Source organism: Convolutriloba macropyga, chromosome 13 (assembly GCF_964194025.1).
Source record: "Convolutriloba macropyga chromosome 13, txConMacr16.3, whole genome shotgun sequence".
Lineage (NCBI taxonomy): Eukaryota > Metazoa > Xenacoelomorpha > Acoela > Convolutidae > Convolutriloba > Convolutriloba macropyga.
The window spans coordinates 41,916,601-41,937,316 of record NC_134480.1 but is presented as its reverse complement, the minus strand read 5'-3'; the positions used below and the strand labels follow the sequence as shown (position 1 = coordinate 41,937,316).

At 35.8% G+C, this 20,716-nt stretch overlaps 1 protein-coding gene across 9 annotated transcripts in view; it reads right to left on the bottom strand.

Annotated features, from left to right (window-relative positions):
* Positions 1–3,290: 3,290 nt before the first annotated feature.
* The window catches only part of LOC142351519 (reversion-inducing cysteine-rich protein with Kazal motifs-like), a 106,824-nt gene continuing 89,398 nt past the window's right edge, over positions 3,291–20,716 (bottom strand). For 8 of the 9 annotated variants that reach the window (XM_075403581.1, XM_075403585.1, XM_075403584.1 and 5 more), the window contains 9 exons: positions 20,495–20,676; positions 12,878–13,135; positions 12,029–12,292; positions 11,337–11,611; positions 10,468–10,622; positions 9,903–10,031; positions 9,280–9,413; positions 8,271–8,515; positions 3,291–3,818 (listed from right to left, as the gene is read on the bottom strand). In XM_075403581.1, the coding sequence (XP_075259696.1) occupies positions 3,417–3,818; positions 8,271–8,515; positions 9,280–9,413; positions 9,903–10,031; positions 10,468–10,622; positions 11,337–11,611; positions 12,029–12,292; positions 12,878–13,135; positions 20,495–20,676 (2,044 nt within the window). In that variant the 3' untranslated portion in view covers positions 3,291–3,416. The remainder of the gene's footprint in view (positions 3,819–8,270; positions 8,516–9,279; positions 9,414–9,902; positions 10,032–10,467; positions 10,623–11,336; positions 11,612–12,028; positions 12,293–12,877; positions 13,136–20,494; positions 20,677–20,716) is intronic. The other variant, XM_075403587.1, reaches the window with a different exon arrangement.

Sequence of the window (20,716 nt, the reverse complement as noted above, 5' to 3'; positions counted from 1 at the left end):
AGCTCGAACTTCCGTCCAGACCCTGTAATTTCGGTCTGGGAACACACGGGTGTGTGCTCGACTGGGTCTGATCATAAACCAATTTGGGTCTGGACCTCAACCTGGGTTGCGTACTAAAAACTCCAAAATTACAGCACAATAGTACAGTTGAGTCTGGCACAAGAAATTAACAAAGTTTAAACCATTACATTTTGATTCATAGTTTGACCAAAAAATTTGTTTCTTTGTGACTATTTTTTCATTATCAACTTTAATTTTAGAGCGAAACAGACCAGTGGTTTAATACAAAAATTCATTTCAACACCTAGTGGATACACTGCAACCCTCAACTCAGCTTCATTTATTTCGTTTTTTCCTTCCATCATTTGTCAAATTCAAGCAGCCTCTCTGTTCATTAACGAGGTTCAAAAATATATGCCCAGCTGCTCGCCTATTCAATGCGAGGCCTGATAGAACACTCTTCATTTATCCAGCTGTGTTTCAGTCATTCGTTTCTTCCGGCTTAGCCGGTCAATCTTCTAGTTACTTCGGGCTGCTTTGATTGTGGTGTTATGGTTAAGGTCAGCCTAAACTTTTTATCCCTTTTTTTATAACTTTTAATAAATTTGCTATCTTTACTTTCGAATTGAAACTTTTTTTCTTTTTTGATGAAATGTTATTGCTACTTATCTGTCGATTTTAAAACATCCAACATCCCTGCTATCACTCTCAAGCAACATTGATTTCTACATTCTGCATTAGGAATAGTTATTATAGAACCTAAACGCAACCTGTTTCTTTTATTAACAAAAATGGTGGATTCTGTCCTGATAAATACTAGCGCAGCCTTTTCACTAACCTTTTAAATGCGTCGGTTCGAATCCGTCAATTATCGTTACCTTTTCTCCAACCGCAGATATTTCGAATGTCTAATAGCAGTTTCAGAAGACAATTGAAAAGAAATTCATTTCCAAGACCATTTAGTGCAGCCCGCTGTTACAATTCATAGAACAAAGCTAAGACAGTTCGAGACCCGCCCATACTCTGCAAAATTGATGTTTCCACCTCTTATCTCACTCCTATGCTTTTAGAACTGTTTTTACGCTTTTTTCATTTAATGCTTTTAGAACTAAGAGCATATCGTGGAAAGGCAATTTTCTACTACAAATAACCTACGGGGCTAGCCCCGTAACATGAAAAGAAGGAAGTTTCAAACTGATCCATCAGAGTTCCTCCACGGTACTTGAAATGGCCGAATAAACCAGATGCCAGAAGAGCAATAGTTTGCAACACGAGAAAACTGAGCCGTCATTTTAACACGAACCCCTTTTTTATCCTGAAAATCTAACTTCTTAACGTGCGTTCAACTTCTTCTTTAGCTGAGGTTACGCATACATTGCTCTAAAATTGCTGACGAGCTTAAAAGTATTAATTTTTTTGCTGTGTTCGTGCTAAACGCTTCTAGTTTTTCATTCGGATCACCTCAAACTAGATACTTGAGAGGATTAGTATCATTTTTTGATGTGAAAAAATTTTGTTGAAGATTAGTATTACCACTGTTGCGTTCTCAGACCTCGAGTAGAAATTTGTCTCTAAGTACATAAATTCTTTTAATTTTTGTGTGGCAAAAGAGTGGGAAGCACATGGTTAAGGAAAATGAGAATGACAGAGTAAAATGAATAGTTTGTTTCAATAATAAACTTGTAAGCGATTGCGTTCAATTGTTTTCAAACTCAACAAAATTCAAGCTACAGCTTTTTAACAGGGAGTGTTTACCCGTTCGTTTGTTTGTGGGTTTTTTTCTGCGGGCGTCCTGTCCTTGGAGGCTTTCTGCATTTACACAAACAGCTGGGGTTACTTTTCCGGCTAATTCACTGAAACCTTTTTACTGTAGTTGGTTTCGACGTTTCTCAATTATTTTCATAATTTGCCCTCGAACTTGAAAAAAGAAGCATTTCTAAATCATTTGTTGGTTGTTTGATTTTGTTAGGTTGAGAGAATAGAGAAAGAGAAAAATAAGGAAGCACCAATTGTGTCGAAATGGGCAATTTAACAACAACATTTTGACTGATTCATTGATTGATCAACTAAAACGAAAAACACTCAACAGGTAAGTGTGAAATAGGATTTGACTAGAGCCCAATCGGGTAATTATCTAATTCATTAACTCAAAATGAGAAAACAAGTAAACAAACCTAACTCAAAATATTTCCCACAATTGGTAGAATTGAGAAATCTTATCGCAACTCCTGTTGTTTAGTCTCATTCTCAATTGCTCTCTATTGGTTCGCCTCATTGACTATACTTTTTACGACCTCTATAACATCCTAATTCTGGAACATTCCAATTCTAGAACATTCCAATTCTAGAACATTCCAATTCTAGAACATTCCAATTCTAGAACATTCCAATTCTAGAACATTCCAATTCTAGAACATTCCAAATCTAGATCATTTTTTTAAATTTTGCTTTAATGTTAGGTGTTGCTACAATTAATCAAAATAGAAAGGTTCTCCAATGCTTTCCTATTTCTTTTCCCCCTAAAAATCATCGAATTAAAAAGGTTGAGACTCCACAACAGCAGTTTCCCATTTGGGTCATTTTGAAGTGCAACTATGGTTCAGACAAATATTTCTTGAACACACTAATTATTAACGGTAAAGTATTGAAAATCAACTTCTGCAAAACAATTAGTTCAAAAATATTGTTCAAATATTTGTCTGACAAATATCGAAGAGCAAGTTGAGAAGGGCGATAGTTTTTAGGATTTTTTGGGTATTTTTTTAATTTTTTTTTTCAATTTGTTCAGATACCTTCTATACTAGCCTCTAACATTGCTCTTAACGACTTGTAATAGTGATAGTAAGAATAACAACTATAACACTGATGATAATCTCTATTGATCAGCTATGAATTGAATTGAATTGCGCTATAAAAATAGACAAATAAGATAGAAATGAGAAAAAGACAGCAACACAAATTTGATTCGAATGTAACAATACAAATTTCAATGTGAATTTATTGCAAAAGTTTAATGTCAAAATGAAGGGAAGAATAATGCATTCAACTGCAGTATAAAAACAAAAATAGCCTCTTTGGTACTAAAAAAGAAACGAAAGGGGAGATAGTCTAAAAGACCCTGTTCATATTTTATATATCTCAAATACCATCATTCACTCATTCTTCCGAACTCAAGAGGGCAAATTAGACCGATATGTTGCAAACCCCCCCCCCCCCCCCCCCTCCACTGTCCCATTCAGATGCTGGTTACGCTCCTTTCAGATTTTTGTCGTGCAGCTGGAAATTATGTGCTAAAATGGTGTCTGCTTGAGGAGTATTGCCATCGGAAGAGTGAGTGAACAAAGTGCGTTGAGATTGGGTTGAATTTGTATAATTTTAAGTTACAGATGACCATCTCTCTCAAAAGAGAGTGGAGGTTATCTTGCGATTGTGCCTGCTCTAATACTGCTACTTGTCATTACTTGTGACGTCATCAGAGCACAGGAGGAAAGTGAGAATGAGTTTGTGAACAAGTAGTATCTCCACGTGAACAAAGTGAGCAACAGGAGGCTGATTAGAGTGTGATTAGGCGTGGGTATGGCTGGGGTGGCGAAGGCTGTGAACTTGACGAAAGAGTGTTCGAGGTCTGCTCCTACGATTGGGAACAGGTGTATGTTGCTGATGAGGGTGATGTCTCTATTGGCGACTAGGGATATGATGCGTTTTGATTCTAGGATGCAGGCCTGCACCTGAGTGGGGCTTGGACTCTGTACGGGCACAGTGAACAGAAGGGTGACTGAATCGTCCAGGGACAGGTGCCCATAGACGTCACACTGCGGCTGCAACCAAAATGAAGTCACTCATATTATTAATAAAGGGTGTTACAAAGCTCATCACTATGTTCATTATAACTTTTCCGCTTGTTCCCCCCTTCTCCAGCTTAGTGGGTACATATTATTTACACCCCCCCCCCCCCCCCCCCGACCCACGTGCCATTTTCTTACATAACGATTTACTTTGGAATGGTATGCGCTCCGTAACTGAGGGGGGGTGGGGGGAACGTACTGCGTGTGTGTGTAGGAGGGGTGGGGGGCACAAACGAAAAATATCCCAATTTTTTAACCTCATTAACTTGTTACAAGAAATTGTTTTTGCAAGTTTGCAATTTGAAATGGAAACCCTGTTAACATAATACATTACTACTGTCTATATCCCTATATTCTGATATGTTGAATACAATGATTGCAAATCAAATCAAATTATTACTTTGATGGCTATAAAAAATGACTCATCTCTAATAAATGTCTCAATTTTAGTCATGCAAATTAAAAACCGCGACAGCTAAGTTTGATGCTAACATGCGAACTGCCCCCCTCTCCCTCCCTCCCTCCGTTAGAATATGGAATATGAATATAAATTATAACAGTATACAAGGCGGCTCGTTAATGTGCGTTCGCACATGATGTTCCGACCCGAGCACATCTACATTTTTGACTTAATTGTCAACCAAATGAAGAGATAACAAAAATAGATGTTTGAATTTTAAAAAAAAGCTACAAAACCTAACTACAAATTGAATTACATAATGCCATTTCTCATTACAGCGCGATCTACCAATAAAAAGACTACGAGAGAATACAGCAAACAACAAAATACGCAAAAACAAAATTTTCACGGCAGAAACCAAATATATAATTTTAAAAGCACCTAGTAACAACGTCAAAATGCAATCAGATAAAACCTTAACTCCACAAATTTAGTTTTTGCTAACTATACAGCAGATGTATGTTTTTCATAATGAGATTAGGTAAAAAGTTGACACAGAGAAAAAAAAATGAGGTTAAAGTCAAAGATCAATCAACATTTCTTAAACCAAATAATTTCAAAAGTCTAAAAAAATCTTTAGCTTTTTAACAAAATAATTCTTGATAAATTTACTAAAAAGTCAATATGAAACTAATGGGACCTGTCTTTGCTGAGACTAAACCATAGGAATAAACTAAATACGCAGAAAAAAATGAACAATTTACACAAAGACGCAGAAAATCTCAAAAGATTACGAACAATAACATAAATTATTGAAGCCATTAAAATCATTAGCTATTATCTGAATTTTATTTATTTTTATTTCAGTTTACATTTAAACTCAGTCAGCTAAAATTATACTGAAAGAGAAAAGAGGTTCGTTCATTTGGGCCACATTTGAAAATCATTGGGATCTGTTATTACCTGAATAAGCTAAAAGAAGAGAAAAAAAAAGAAACACAAATACACCACTCACAAAATTTTTTTATGAAAACGCATAATGTCCACCAAAAAAAACATCAGTTACGACATAATATTAGTAGACAAGTTGTTTTTTGAAATTCAAGGAATTGGAGTGGACTTCTCAATGACGAGAATAAGTTGACGAAAAGAACAAAAAAAACTGAAGTTTGAAGGCATTTAATACGCTAAATTATGCCTAGATGATGTGACGACTAGGATGTTTGTAATTCAAAATTTATCAATAAGACGTTACAACAAGTCATTGACTATGAAAACAACAACAAAAACAGGCAAAATCCAAAAGTTCGGTAGAAAATTGAGAGAAGAAAGTGTCGAAGCTATTTAAACCATAAGCTTTTTTCTCTGAAAACTTTTTCAACGATCCATTAAACGTCTTCACTAAGCCAATGGGAGCTATCAATATTAGGATAATGTAAAACGATTTCAAAAGGAACCAAAATTACTAAAAAAAACTCCAAAATTTATAAAAGTTATGAAAACTCATGCACCGAAGTAAAAAAAAAACAATAGTTAGAAGACAAAACCGCTAACTAGATAAATTGTTGTTGATGTAGAAAAAAATGCCACGATGTGAATATAAGGATGTTTATCATGCCTAGGTAATCAATAAGACATCACAATATGTCTTATGACTATGAAAAAAAACAAATACAGGCAAAAACCAAAATTTCTTTAGAAAAATGGAAGAAAGTGTTGAAGCCATTTAAACCATATTTTTCTCTCAGAAAGTTTTATCTATAATCCTTTGGACGTCTTCACTAAAGGAGGATGTATCCATCAATATTAGGACGACGTGAAAAGATTTCAAAATGAACCAATAAAACGAAATGTCCAAAAAAAATTTAAAAAAATTTGAAATCTTTGAAATTTGAAAAATTTGATAAAGCCTTCAATGAGATTAACTTATGTTGCAGTGGTATGAAGGAGTTCAATCCTGTTTATACTGAGATGAACTTACAGTTCACAAAAATAAGTTTATGATTTTCTAATTTTAAAAAAAAGTTCGAAAAATTATTTTCAAAGTCTTAACAGCCATTAGCTGTCCACTCACAGCACTAGATAGGTTCACTTAATACTCATCAGCAAATCTATTGCACCTTTAGTCAACAAGTTTAAGCCATAGGATTATAAAACTTTAGTAGAACCTCAAAAAATGAATCAAAATTTCATTTGAAATTACAAAGTTTGAGATACGAATCCAAAAAAAAAAACATGAGCGATCCCTTTGAAACAAATTTTTTGTTCATTAGGCTTCATTTGATCGTTAAAAGAGCTTTGCATTAACGGAACTTTGATATTAAAAGTGTCTAGTAGTCTCTAGGTGACTTGAAAAAACAAAATTGCCAAATTTTCTAAAAAAGAGCTCCCAAACCTAATTCGAATTTTTCTTATATATTAAACTTCCCTCTAAGACTAGAACTAGTCTTTATTATCTCCTTTCGTCTATTAAAAACCTAAAATTGATATATTTTTTGGCGTGAAATCTAGTTTCGAATTAAATTTTTCGTAGAAAAAACGATAATTCGAACGAAAATTACGGTAAAAGTGAACAAAAGTGAACCAAATATCCAGTGTTCACATGAAACCTTAAACCTCGATAACTCCTCGAAAAAAACGGAATTCAAAAAAATCTTTTTAATTTCGAATTCTACGCTGGACGAGCTTTTTAATGATACCATGCACATTTCTCTACGGTGAATATATCGGTCGGCCAAAATTCACGGAACAAAAAAACCCATTTGAGTATATAGTTCCTCCCCCCCCACAAGTGGGGTCGGAACAATAATAACTAATTACCTTCCCAGATTTTAGTATGCAATCAGTGAACATAGCCGGCAGATTGCCGGAATAGCTGCGAAAGAATAGACCTGCGTGCCGTATAATAGAGATAGAAACAGATTCAGATCCAAATTGAAAAAAAATCGACGCCGCTCTAAAAACTAGGTAAAAAACATTATTCAGCGATAAATTAATAAAGCTTGTTAAAATTCTTCCGCAGAAGCCTCTTATTAGGGACCTTAACTGCACAAATGAGTTTCTTTGACCTTAAACAAATTCAAATTAAACTTAAGTTTTAAAGTGCAAAAGTCATTTTATTGAGTGAGGTAAGTCACGTATGATCAAAATTTAATCACGCAAATAACCTAAAAACTTTTGCTAAAGCGAGCGAGAAATGACGTCACGCGCGCAAATGCCGTTAGTGAGAGGAAGAAGTCAATCAGAAAATTTGACTTTTCAGCTTTGCTGTGTGAACAAATGTAAAACGAAAAAAAGGCGTCAGACGACGAAACAAAAAAACATAGCAGGACAAGTCCTGACGTACAATTCAAAGAATTTTCATTGACTAAACAGAAAACTAGACCTAGAACGGACTATGAATGGATTGGGAAAACCATTTAGAAAAAAATCCGATCCAAAAAATCGAAAAAACAGTAAAAATCAAAGTGAAATTGCCGCATGTGAACAAAAAACCACTAGCGAGAAAGCGAATTTTTGTTCAAACACCGTTTCCTCACTCTACTTTAAATTTAGAGCGAAAAAATTTCACGCCGCAAAACCACTCGCTTTTTCGCTCCATTTCCTGTTTCGGCGTGACCAAAATCACCACTCCAATTTGACTTCAAAAATCATGAAAATGTGTGAACAGATCTTAAAAAAAAGACAGCGCCCCAATACAATTCAAATTCTTTGAATTGTAAAAAACCAAGAGCACCGCAATATAGCTTCGCTCAGCTTACAGCTTCGCAGCTATAAAAAACTTTAAAAAAAACCGGCTAGTTTGATCACACATTGGTACGAAAACAAAAACTTTGTTCACGCGGCAAAAATGAAACATATCACTTTCATATTCATCCTCTAATAATCAGCGTCAACAAACACGAAAATCTGAGAAAACGCTTTCACTCATGTCTCATATGAAATCGGGAAGTTTTCTCAAATTCATGCTACATCTCGGATGATTCGAACAGCATATGTGAGATGGTGCGGGGGGTGTCACTTACCAAGGTTATTTGTTGTCTGACAGCTAGTACCACATCCCTCACGGTGTACTGATCAGCTGGGTTGTGGCTGACATTACCCACTAGTGTGAGATGGACCATATCTACCAGATCAGGAACCACAATCAGTCTGGCCACGGCACCACAAATAGGACAGCACACCCCAAATGCATGCACTCCTCTGCAGAAACTGGGCAGAGCCGAACAGGTGTTCTCTATCTTGTAACACTCCCGGGGCTCCTTGTCAGCTAAAAAAGTGTTGTTGTTCAAATTCACATTGTCGTTGTTGTTGTTGTTTCAGATCTTCAGCTCCCTCTGGAGTTTAGATTTTGTTTCTCAGTTGTCGTTTTCAAATAATATCCTTTCTGATTGTTTCTGCAAAAGCTGTTGTTTTACATAGTGACCACTAAATTATTTTTTTAACCCAATCAGAGAGCAAATTTTTTCAATAACTGTCTCTTTTTAACTCACCCAATTAAAGGGGAGTTAAAAATTTGCTTCAAAGTTGACAAAAAAGATAGAACAAGTGACAGACGTAAGTTCATAGAATGAACTTTATCAATCGACTTAATGGACAATGAATTTTATTCATGTACCCCAGTCGAAATCGAATGCTTATCTTGCAAGATAGCCCTCGTCTTCAGAAAAAATCTTTCAAGAACCATTCATCTTGCAAGCTAACCCTTTTTGCAAGATCTTGCAAGCTAACCCTTTTTGCAAGATCTTGCAAGATAACCCCTTTTTGCAAGATCTTGCAAGATCTTGCAAGATAACCCTTTTTGCAAGATCTTGCAAGATAACCCCTTTTTGCAAGATCTTGCAAGATAACCCTTTTTGCAAGATCTTGCAAGATAACCCTTTTTGCAAGATCTTGCAAGATAACCCCTTTTTGCAAGATCTTGCAAGATAACCCTTTTTGCAAGATCTTGCAAGATAACCCTTTTTGCAAGATCTTGCAAGCTAACTATCCGGTCTGGACTGGGGTAGAAATAGGGGGTGAAAGGTAACTAACATAACTGTATGGCGAAGTCTCGACACTTGCCAGGGTAGTCGACTAATACCCTGTCTTGATGAGCAGCACAGGCTGAGGAGTAAGTGTGTCCATTAGTACCACACACCTTCTTCATTTCACACTTCTGGTCACACCTACAACACACACACTCAAATGCTAACTCTAAATGTGATAAACACACTTCAGAATATCTTTCATTCGATCAGATTGGTATACAAACTAAACCTAAAACATCTCGTTTCCCGAAATATCAAAAACTTCTAACCAAGATTTCGCTGGAATTTATTTTGGTTTAACCCAATCTTTAAAACCAATATTTTCAAAATTCTCCCCCATGCTGCTGTCGTAACATACTGACGATAGAAATTTAGACAACTGATTAGATTTCATCGGCATTCAAAAGCTTGTTTTGTTCCCTTTCCCGAATATTTGCCAATCTCTTAGAGTAATTCAGACCCGAGTTTCAAAAAACGCCAAATTAACATGTTTTAGCCGCGACCAGCACTGAGAAGGTGAAAACTTTAACGCATAGACCAAGTTAAGAGCCAGCAAACTTGTACAAGATAGTGTGGTGTTGTATGTAAAGGGGGGAGGGGGGAGAAGGAAGGGGAAGGGGCGAGTACCTTCCAGGGTATGCGATCTCTGCCCTCCTGCCATTGGTTGTGATTGGAAGGTCAGTGTCACATCTAGATGCGTGTGTCCTCCCGTCTTCGTCACACACGTGTTGTAAACAGTCGTCCTCCTTCACACACCTGTAAACACAAACAATCAAACATTCCAAAGTGAGTTATATTGCTGTTTTTATGGATAGTAGAGTTATGGGTGTCATTTTTTAATGAAATTCGTGATTCAATGAATCTGCTTCAATTATTGTGGTTTTAACCAGTCATTGAAACTCGTGCAGTTGTGATAAGCTTACAAAAAACGAGCTCAATTATTATTAAAAAGGCGATGTTTACTTTGTTGATTCGGTTACAATCACAATATCTATCTAACTCCTAATTCCGAATTATGAAGTCTTAATCAAACTTGTCCAAAAGCAGTACTCTAATGAACCTAATTTACAAATGTACATGACAAAAATATGTACAATAACTCAACTGTCCATATTAACGGACACAGAAGTCACGTAGATGTAAATTAAGTCGTGTAACTGTTTAAATTGTTGTTGTTGTTGTTGTTGTTTACCTGTGTTGTATGCACTCGTGTGTTTTGGACAGACAGACTTCTCTGTTGGTGACACACTTGTACCCGAATGGACAACTAGACATCCAGCACCTTTTCCTCAGTTCACACATTCCCAACTGGTAGCTTCCTGGACTAATTCCCAGGGCCTCTGCAACCTACACATTATGCATGAAATGAGTGAATATTAATAATATAGCCAGATCGATCATATATTTGTTCGATACGCACCTCAACAAAAATTTAAACACAGAAACGAAAAGGTTAGATAAAATCTATTTATTGATCGGAAATTAAAATGGCATAAATGAAAGCGTTTTGCTGAATTCTCAGGTTCAATTCGACAATCACCCACTTTTTTCCTGATAAATCACCTAATTTTTTCCTGATAAATCACCTAATTTTTTTCTGATAAATCACCCAATTTTTTTCTGATAAATCACCCAATTTTTTTCTGATAAATCACCCAATTTTTTTTCTGATAAATCACCCAATTTTTTTCTGATAAATCACCCAGTTTTTTTCCTGATAAATCACCTAATTTTTTTCTGATAAATCACCTAATTTTTTTCTGATAAATCACCCAATTTTTTTCTGGTAAATCACCCAATTTTTTTCTGATAAATCACCCACGTATTTATTTTATTGGTTATAATTACAAACAACTATCATTCATAACTCGGGTAAAAACCATAAATGTCATGTCATGTTTTATTGTAACTTTGTCGACTGTTCCGCAAAACATTCAAGAAACGCGAATGAGTGAATGTCTTTCAGATTTAGCGGTTCCTTTTGAAATGAACGAAAAACAGCTTGGGACAACTGGAAACAACACACCTGGTCATTAGAACAAATCTGGTCATGAATCATACCTGGTCATTAGGGTAAGTCCTGCCATTCAGAGCACAAGTAGCCAGATACTCGTCGTCTGCATTGTCAGGCATGCCAGTGAACTCCAGTCCATACTTGTTCATCTTTGTAGTGTCGTCATTCTCCAGCACGTAGTCAGAGAGACAGAGTCTTTTGGTGCAGAATGCCTTCCCGTCCAGACACGAACACAGATTGCACTCGGCCATATAGTCTGTGGGGGGATCGCCACTTGAGGAGCGGTAGGATCTCTCACCTATCATTGAATCATCTTGAGACACTGAAGCAAACTTTCGCTTTTTTAGATTCAAACGGATGATCGCCGTATTGACCGAGCTCGATCTTAGCCGACAACCAGCAAAAAGAGCATCTAGCCGACAACTTACATAAGTTGAAAAAAATAGAGCGTTTCTCGAGATGTGATTGGTAAATTTGAAACGGTACTTTCTTAAACGAACAAATTCTTCAACACCTAAGGTGATTGCATCCAACACCCCCCCCCCCCCCCCCACCAACACAACGACGACCACCACCACAAACAGAGTGAGCAATTTCGAAGAGGCTTAGGGCGGGCGCACGGCAAAAATACAGCAAAAGCGATGATCGCGCGGATCCATCTTAAACCCGCGTTGTCTAATGATTTTAAGTCAAGCGGTTCTCATCATTGGATCTGAGCAACTAACGAGTTTAAGCTTACTTGAGCTATCTTGTCCAATTCTGATCACATTCGGATTGTCTGCCTTGGTGGATTTAGGACAGAACTTGCGCAGTTCAAAAGAGCAGTTGGCTTTGAGGAGTTGTCTGGGAAAGAGGTCACAGTAGAAGGATGTCTTGGAGGGGTCTATGTGCTGGACACACCTGCAGGCCACACATGCATTTGCCAGACCATCTCTCGTTGAGATCACAATGTCACCCGGAAGTGCCTTCATGTGGATCATCTCCCAGTCTTGCATTGCACATCCTGAAATTCATTCAAACTCACACTTGATCATTTCCATTGTTCAACTCTTTCACTAACTCCATTCCAGATCTCAAGTATTCCGGAGATTTATCCCAAATTTTAAACTTTTTAAACTTTATCCCAAATTAAAGATAGAACTTTGAATTTTTCTAGCTTTAAAATTTCCTGTCACTTTTGAACGGTGGGCCCTAAAAACACTCTCTAAGGAACAATTAAATGTCTATCCTTCAAAAATCCTAAAGAAGTTGCAATTAAATCAATATTTTTCCTTTGACCCCAAATCTAACGTTAGAGAATTTTTGTAATCAAGATGGTCATCTGCTCAAATGTTTCTTCTTGCCTCTAGAATATGAACCAAGAAAATGCTCAAATGCCAGCTGACCCGAACCCCAAGTTTGATTAAACTGATAAAATGAAAACTATTCGTACTCTGAGTGGTTGAATGAATCTTTTTCTTCATTTTTTAATTCCGGTGTTAGATTTATAGATACCTCTGCACGTTGATTCCGGGATGTTAACACCAGTAATTTTTAAAGAGCCAATATTTCAAAATTGCAAAAGAAACTAAAAATGATATATCTTCACCTTTTGTACATTTGCTCTGAACCGTAGACGTCCCTGGTCCCGACGAGTATCGACTGCCAGACCCCGTCCTGGCGTGTGTTGAGGGTACAGAGTGCAAACTGGGTCTGGTTAATTCACACACCTCCAGCTGTGAGTCCCTGCAGAGGTTGCTACTGGAACAGGGGTAGGACACTTCACTGCTGGCACTGCCGGATGAAGAACTGCTGGTTGAGAGGGATGACGAGGATCCGTAAGAACTGGACTGACTGCCTTGTGTTTCTGAAAGAACCAAAGGTTCAACATATCGTGACTTCTATGTTTAGTGATTTCTGTTTTTAGTGAATTCTGCTTTTAGTGATTTCTGTTTTTAGTGATTTCTGTTTTTAGTGATTTCTGTTTTTAGTGATCTTTATTTTTATCCATCTTCCAAATATTTTGACTGAACCAATTACCGAATTTTGACAGAATTCTGGCAGAATGTAAATAGAGAGCCTTTCACATCATTGAAGTCAAAATTCAAGTCATGAACAAACATGCTTCCGTTAAAAAACCTTGTAGAATGCGCCAATACGCCTCTTCGAGTAGTAAAGACCAACACGTTGACAATAATTGCTTCACACTTCGTTGGAGAGCATTTAATAACAGGTGTCAATATCCATTACAATGCATACCTACCACAATTATGAAGATTTAAAAAATTTTAATTGAGTGCCAAAATATAACGGGGGAAAGGTTAATAACAGTTCCAAATAGGAAGAAACAAATTTACATGTAGCTGGTATGACAACCGTCTAGATCTCAATGTTGTCAACAGAACTCTTCAATAAATCTGAGTTCCTGCAAAGGTCTTGAATCGGACACGAAAGAGTACCGATTCACAATTCCATACTTGCAGATAACCGGGTGTTCTCTTTTAGGCTTCTTCACCGAATGATGATGACAACTTGTATCAACATCATCAATTTTATTGTCTTCGCTTTCACAACCCGGGTTCGAAATCTCTAATCTGCGAGATTCATTGTCAAAAACAGCGCTGTTTGGGTCCAAGCATTTAATGAGTAGATAGATAACCCCAGTGATGAAAAAGGCACACAGCATAATACAGACAAAGGCGAATAACAGCCATAAAAAACTTCGAAGAATTACAAATTGCATCTCGCTTTCACTGTAGTAAAGGGAACCATCAAACTGGTTATTTGGGGTCATTTTGAAACTCGTGAAGCCATTATGACGATCACAACTTCATCTCAGAATAAGTAAAAAATGTAGTCAAATCGTTTCCAAGCACGATCGTGGGAAGCCTGATTATAAGCTTTCAACAACCAATTTGAATATTTAAGTTAAAAAGTAAACAATGAATAGAGAAAACTTTTTGTCAATTCAATTTTAAAAAATAAAAAGGAGACGCCATTTGAGCAATAAAAGTATCAATTTTGAAACCGAAGATTACTTTGTCAAAAACAGGTGAGGAAATGTTATCTTGATAGATTGTCAAAACCGTCAGACAACTACCTTGATAGATCTTAAAAGACAGAAAACGCTTTAGACAGTTTACGAATGACTGCACTTGAATGAAAAGATTAATTTGTCGTTTTATGAGCGAAATAACTTTTTCTTTCTCCGGGCTATAAAAAGAACAAGTAAGCAAAATAGACGTTAGTTTACAAAATAGGGTTCCCCGGGCAACGTACAACATGTCCGTATGTCTGGCAACTTTCACTTTAGACTTCCGGGCAAAATAACAATTTACACAAGATCACTTTCCAAATGTGAACAAAGCACAAATTTGTATTCTGTTGACTTCACGAACAGCTGTTGGTTGTGTAAATCAAATTTGAAAAGTTTGAAATTTGAAATGGTGCCGCTGGTTCGAGATACTTTGAACCTGTCCTTCCTAGCGGGGTCCAGACATTCAATTACCACAGCTGGCACATTCAACTGAAAAATTGCCCAGATTGATTTCTAGTACCGGGGTGAGAAAGATGCGGAACTGCGATAAAAGATTTGACATGGTTTCGCCAGACAAAACAGAAGCGCGTTCGAAAAGTACAGTCGCCATTTTGAACAATATGCAAAATGGGTGTGCTGGTCAATTTACAAAAACGCACACTTCACACTTTTATTGCTTCGAGTGAAATATTAGGTTTTTATTCACAACCCTACTCGAAAACTAAAGTTAATCTTGCAAGATTCTCGAAGAAGAAAAGTCAATCTTGCAAGACCATGCGAGACAAAGTTAATCTTGCAAGATCTTGCACACTCAACGTTTGTTTCTGACTCGGCAATGTAAATTTGCGGCTAAAAAATTCAAATGGAATAAAAAATTGAAACCAAATGGATAAAATAACGAAAGAGAATTTTTCAATAATTCACATGATCAAAGAGACAAAGTTTGCAAAACGTGACACTCGATAATATGATATCAAACAACGCCCTGATTTGCAAAAAAATGTAAATATTCTTTTAACCATCTGGTTATAAGTAATTTACTTGTTAAAAAACAACGGCATTTCAATCAATATCGAGCATCCAAATAACTATACCTGGTAATGCAAAAAGTAATTTGCGTAAAAATAATAGGAAAATAACATCCATCACAATAAACAGCACCCAGAGTTCAAAGGGCACAAATAAGTTTTTCATTACACGGTGGTAAAAACTAGTGCAGTATAAAACTGCTGTGATTTGCGATGCAATTTTTGGCCTTACTAACAATAAAGAAAAAGCTTTGTTGGTGCTTAAAGAAAATCATTTTTGATCATTTTGTGAACAAAAAAAGCTGCAAAATTTAAATTGATAAACCAAAACCGTAAAACTTTTCCGGGAATTAAGTATTTTTTTTTACAAATATTAAAAACTAAAACTTTTAGATATTGGATTCAAATTTTAATTTGCAAACAAGAAGGCTCAATAATGTGCGTTCGCACATAATGTTCCGACCCCGCTCATCCACTTTCTTGACTTAATTGGCTACCAAATGAGGAAGAGATAGAAAACATTTAAAAACATACATATCTTTCAACAAACCATTAATGAAATAGAATAATGACAAGTTCGAGGCCCGATGAACTTCCGACCCCCCTCATCCACCTTCTTGACTTAATTGGCTACCAAATGATGAAGAGATAGAAAACGTTCAAAAACATACATCTTTCAACAAACCACTAATGAAATAAAATAATGCCAAGTTAAGAGGCCCCATGAACTTCAGACCCCAATCATCCACATTCTTGACTTAATTGGCTACCAAATGATGAAGAGATAGAAAACTTTCAAAAACATACATACCTTGCAACAAACCACTAATGAACTAAAATAAAGCCAAGTTAGAGGGCCGATGAACTTCCGACCCCGCTCATCCACATTCTGGAATTAATTGGCTACCAAATGATGAAGAGAAAAATATTCAAAAACATGCATATCGTTAAATAAACCATTGATAGAATACAGTAATGCCACGCTAGAAAGCGGATGAAACTTGTTGTTAATAGGACTACAAGAAAAGACAACCATAAAAATCAAATAACAAACAATAATTGCGACGAAACTTGATGTTTATAATTGAAAAATAATAACCAGATCAAACTCGCATCAGATAAAACCTAAACAAGAAAATTAACCCAAGCTCCATTTGAAAAGATAAGGTACCTGTCCTCAATGCGACTGGGTAACAGGTTGACCACAAAGAGCAAGAAGAGGCGAAGTTCACAAAAGTTTCTACTTTTGAAAACAATTAATTTCAAAGCAATTAAAATCCTTAGTTTATAAATGAAAGCATTTATATCTCCATAGGGAGCAATTGAGACCTGTCATCATCCAGTGTACGTCATACGACTAAAAAAAGAAGGACATATACCGGCAACATTAAAAAGTTCAATTAAACCCCGCGCGATAACGGCAATGAAGTCGTTAAAACTTTAAGTTTGTCACAAAGTGCATTATAAATGTCCAATTGCGCAATTTTTCAAAGCCAATGGGACCTACCAATGAAGTTAATTAGAAAGAAAACAAAAATACATCAAAAAGTACAAATATATAAAAACCACGAATTTTTATGAAATCTTGTAGCAAGAAAGCCGAGAAACAAATGGATGAAACAAATACCCTTATAAAGATTAAATTATATCAAAATGGAAATCCAAGAAATAAAGAGTAACGAAATTTCGAAAATTTCAAATGAAATTAAATGGCCGAAGCCATCAGTCAAGACATATAACCAGCAGCGATTTGAGACTTCTTGTTAATGAGGTCGAGATACATGATGACCAAAATGAGATCAAAAAGGAGTTAAAAATTCTTTCATTTCTTTTAAATTTTCATGTGAAAGTCGTTAAACCTTACAGCTATAAAGTGCAATAGTTCTATAGGTTCAATTATATGTCTTTGGAAAGCAATTGAGACCTTTCATTATCAGCTGTAAGTGGTATACCATGAAAAAAGAAAGAAACAAGCAACAATTTTAAAAATGGAATTTTGCGAGAGAATTGTGTCTAAGCACATAAAAGCATACACTATTCAACAAAAACAATCATATTTAATTGCACCTTCTTCCAACGCTCTGCATTTATCCAACTAAGCATCCCATCAATTTAACCTGTCAATAAAGTGATAATTCGACAAGGAAACCAAATGAACCTATAAAATTGCGCAAATATGCTCATAATTCATTTTTAAAGACTCGTGGCATCAAAACCAAGAAACCATTATTTAAATATAAAACTGTTACAGACATTAATTTATAAGTCACTGGAAATTGCTTTTGGCCTCTTTTTATTGAGACTACGCCGGAAAATGAGCCAAATACGATCACATAGTGGCAACGTTCAAAAATTCACCGACCCCCCTCATCCACCTTCTTGACTTAATTGGCTACCAAATGATGAAGAGATAGAAAACGTTCAAAAACATACATCTTTCAACAAACCACTAATGAAATAAAATAATGCCAACTAAGAGGCCCCATGAACTTCAGACCCCAATCATCCACATTCTTGACTTAATTGGCTACCAAATGATGAAGAGATAGAAAACTTTCAAAAACATACATACCTTGCAACAAACCACTAATGAACTAAAATAAAGCCAAGTTAGAGGGCCGATGAACTTCCGACCCCGCTCATCCACATTCTGGAATTAATTGGCTACCAAATGATGAAGAGAAAAATATTCAAAAACATGCATATCGTTAAATAAACCAATGATAGAATACAGTAATGCCACGCGAGAAAGCGGATGAAACTTGTTGTTAATAGGACTACAAGAAAAGACAACCATAAAAATCAAATAACAAACAATAATTTCGACGAAACTTGATGTTTATATTTGAAAAATAATAACCAGATCAAACTCGCATCAGATAAAACCTAAACAAGAAAATTAACCCAAGCTCCATTTGAAAAGATAAGGTACCTGTCCTCAATGCGACTGGGTAACAGGTTGACCACAAAGAGCAAGAAGAGGCGAAGTTCACAAAAGTTTCTACTTTTGAAAACAATTAATTTCAAAGCAATTAAAATCCTTAGTTTATAAATGAAAGCATTTATATCTCCATAGGGAGCAATTGAGACCTGTCATCATCCAGTGTACGTCATACGACTAAAAAAAGAAGGACAAATACCGGCAACATTAAAAAGTTCAATTAAACCCCGCGCGATAACGGCAATGAAGTCGTTAAAACTTTAAGTTTGTCACAAAGTGCATTATAAATGTCCAATTGCGCAATTTTTCAAAGCCAATGGGACCTACTAATGAAGTTAATTAGAAAGAAAACAAAAATACATCAAAAAGTACAAATATATAAAAACCACGAATTTTTATGAAATCTTGTAGCAAGAAAGCCGAGAAACAAATGGATGAAAAAAATACCCTTATAAAGATTAAATTATATCACAATGGAAATCCAAGAAATAAAGAGTAACGAAATTTCGAAAATTTCAAATGAAATTAAATGGCCGAAGCCATCAGTCAAGACATATAACCAGCAGCGATTTGAGACTTCTTGTTAATGAGGTCGAGATACATGATGACCAAAATGAGATCAAAAAGGAGTTAAAAATTCTTTCATTTTTTTTAAATTTTCATGTGAAAGTCGTTAAACCTTACAGCTATAAAGTGCAATAGTTCTATAGGTTCAATTATATGTCTTTGGAAAGCAATTGAGACCTTTCATTATCAGCTGTAAGTGGTATACCATGAAAAAAGAAAGAAACAAGCAACAATTTTAAAAATGGAATTTTGCGAGAGAATTGTGTCTAAGCACATAAAAGCATACACTATTCAACAAAAACAATCATATTTAATTGCACCTTCTTCCAACACTCTGCATTTATCCAACTAAGCATCCCATCAATTTAACCTGTCAAAAAAGTGATAATTCGACAAGGAAACCAAATGAACCTATAAAATTGCGCAAATATGCTCATAATTCATTTTTAAAGACTCGTGGCATCAAAACCAAGAAACCATTATTTAAATATAAAACTGTTACAGACATTAATTTATAAGTCACTGGAAATTGCTTTTGGCCTCTTTTTATTGAGACTACGCCGGAAAATGAGCCAAATACGATCACATAGTGGCAACGTTCAAAAATTCACCGACATTTTTAATTATATATATTCGAAATCATGAGACATTAGATAACGACTAAAAACATTGTCTAGGTTCACTTCAAACTCCTAAAGAAGCCAATTGTATCTTTGATTGGCGAGACAAAATCATTGGACTTTACAAAGAATAGCAAACAAAAAGCAAAACGTAAGTCCAAAAAATTTTACGAAATTATTTGGTAAAAACTATATAGAAACTCTGAAACTCAAACAGCTTAACTCTGAAACCATAATATATGACCGTTGAACCTCATTATTTTTTAAATAGTATATTAAATTAACATGAAAAAGTGTAAATGCGAAATATTTTGAAAAGCTGCGTCCCAATAAAATCTTATTGTGAGGATCCATGGTGAGATCAAGAGAAGCCCTGATAAAGCTGGGCGTCTAAAAACACTCTATTGTTCAAATGATTGCGCATTAGATCAATTTTTTAACGAAATTTTCGTTATATCAAAAACAAATAATGCATTTTGTGTGATTATCGAGTCAAAATTTGCAAAAAAAAATGGCAAATTAAAATTCCAGAAGACTCTTAAAGCCAGCTGGAGTACAACTAGGTCCTTGTTTGAGCATATGAAAAATACGTCCGCAGTTTTTAGGTGTCTACTTCCCGCAAATTTAAAGAAAGTGGGCGCTACCGTTTACAATTTTAACAAATTTTTCAGCAAAATTGACGGAAATTTGTTCAAAAATACGGAAAAAGTGAATTAAAACAGCAGAATATCGTCTACTATTCACACAATTTTAGCGAAGCAGTTGAGCGAAAGCAACGTAATTCGGCAGAATGTTCACGAAACTTCAAATATCGATAACTCCCTGTAAAAAATGAAATTCAAAAAAATCTTTTTAATTCCATATTCTACGCTGATTGGGCTTTCTAATGATACTACTCACAACTCTCTACGATAATTATATCAACCGGCGAAAATTGCCTGAACAAAAAACCCATTTGATTATATAGCTCTTCCTCCACTAAAGCGGGTCTGAACAAAAATGTTGCTAAGTGTAAACATGTTGCTTATCTCACCACTCAGTCCGTATATAGACACGCAATCTGTCTCGTCTTCCAGACTGTTTCCGGTGGATGTGCCATACTTTCTGGATGATGAGCCAAACATGCCCACCCCTAGCAACATGTCACAGCTCTGGACTGCGTTGCCTGCCTTGGAGAAGTTGCCACACTTGCTCAGCAGCCGGATACAGTCTGATCTGGAAGAGACAGTTGACATTTGAGCAATCGAACACCATC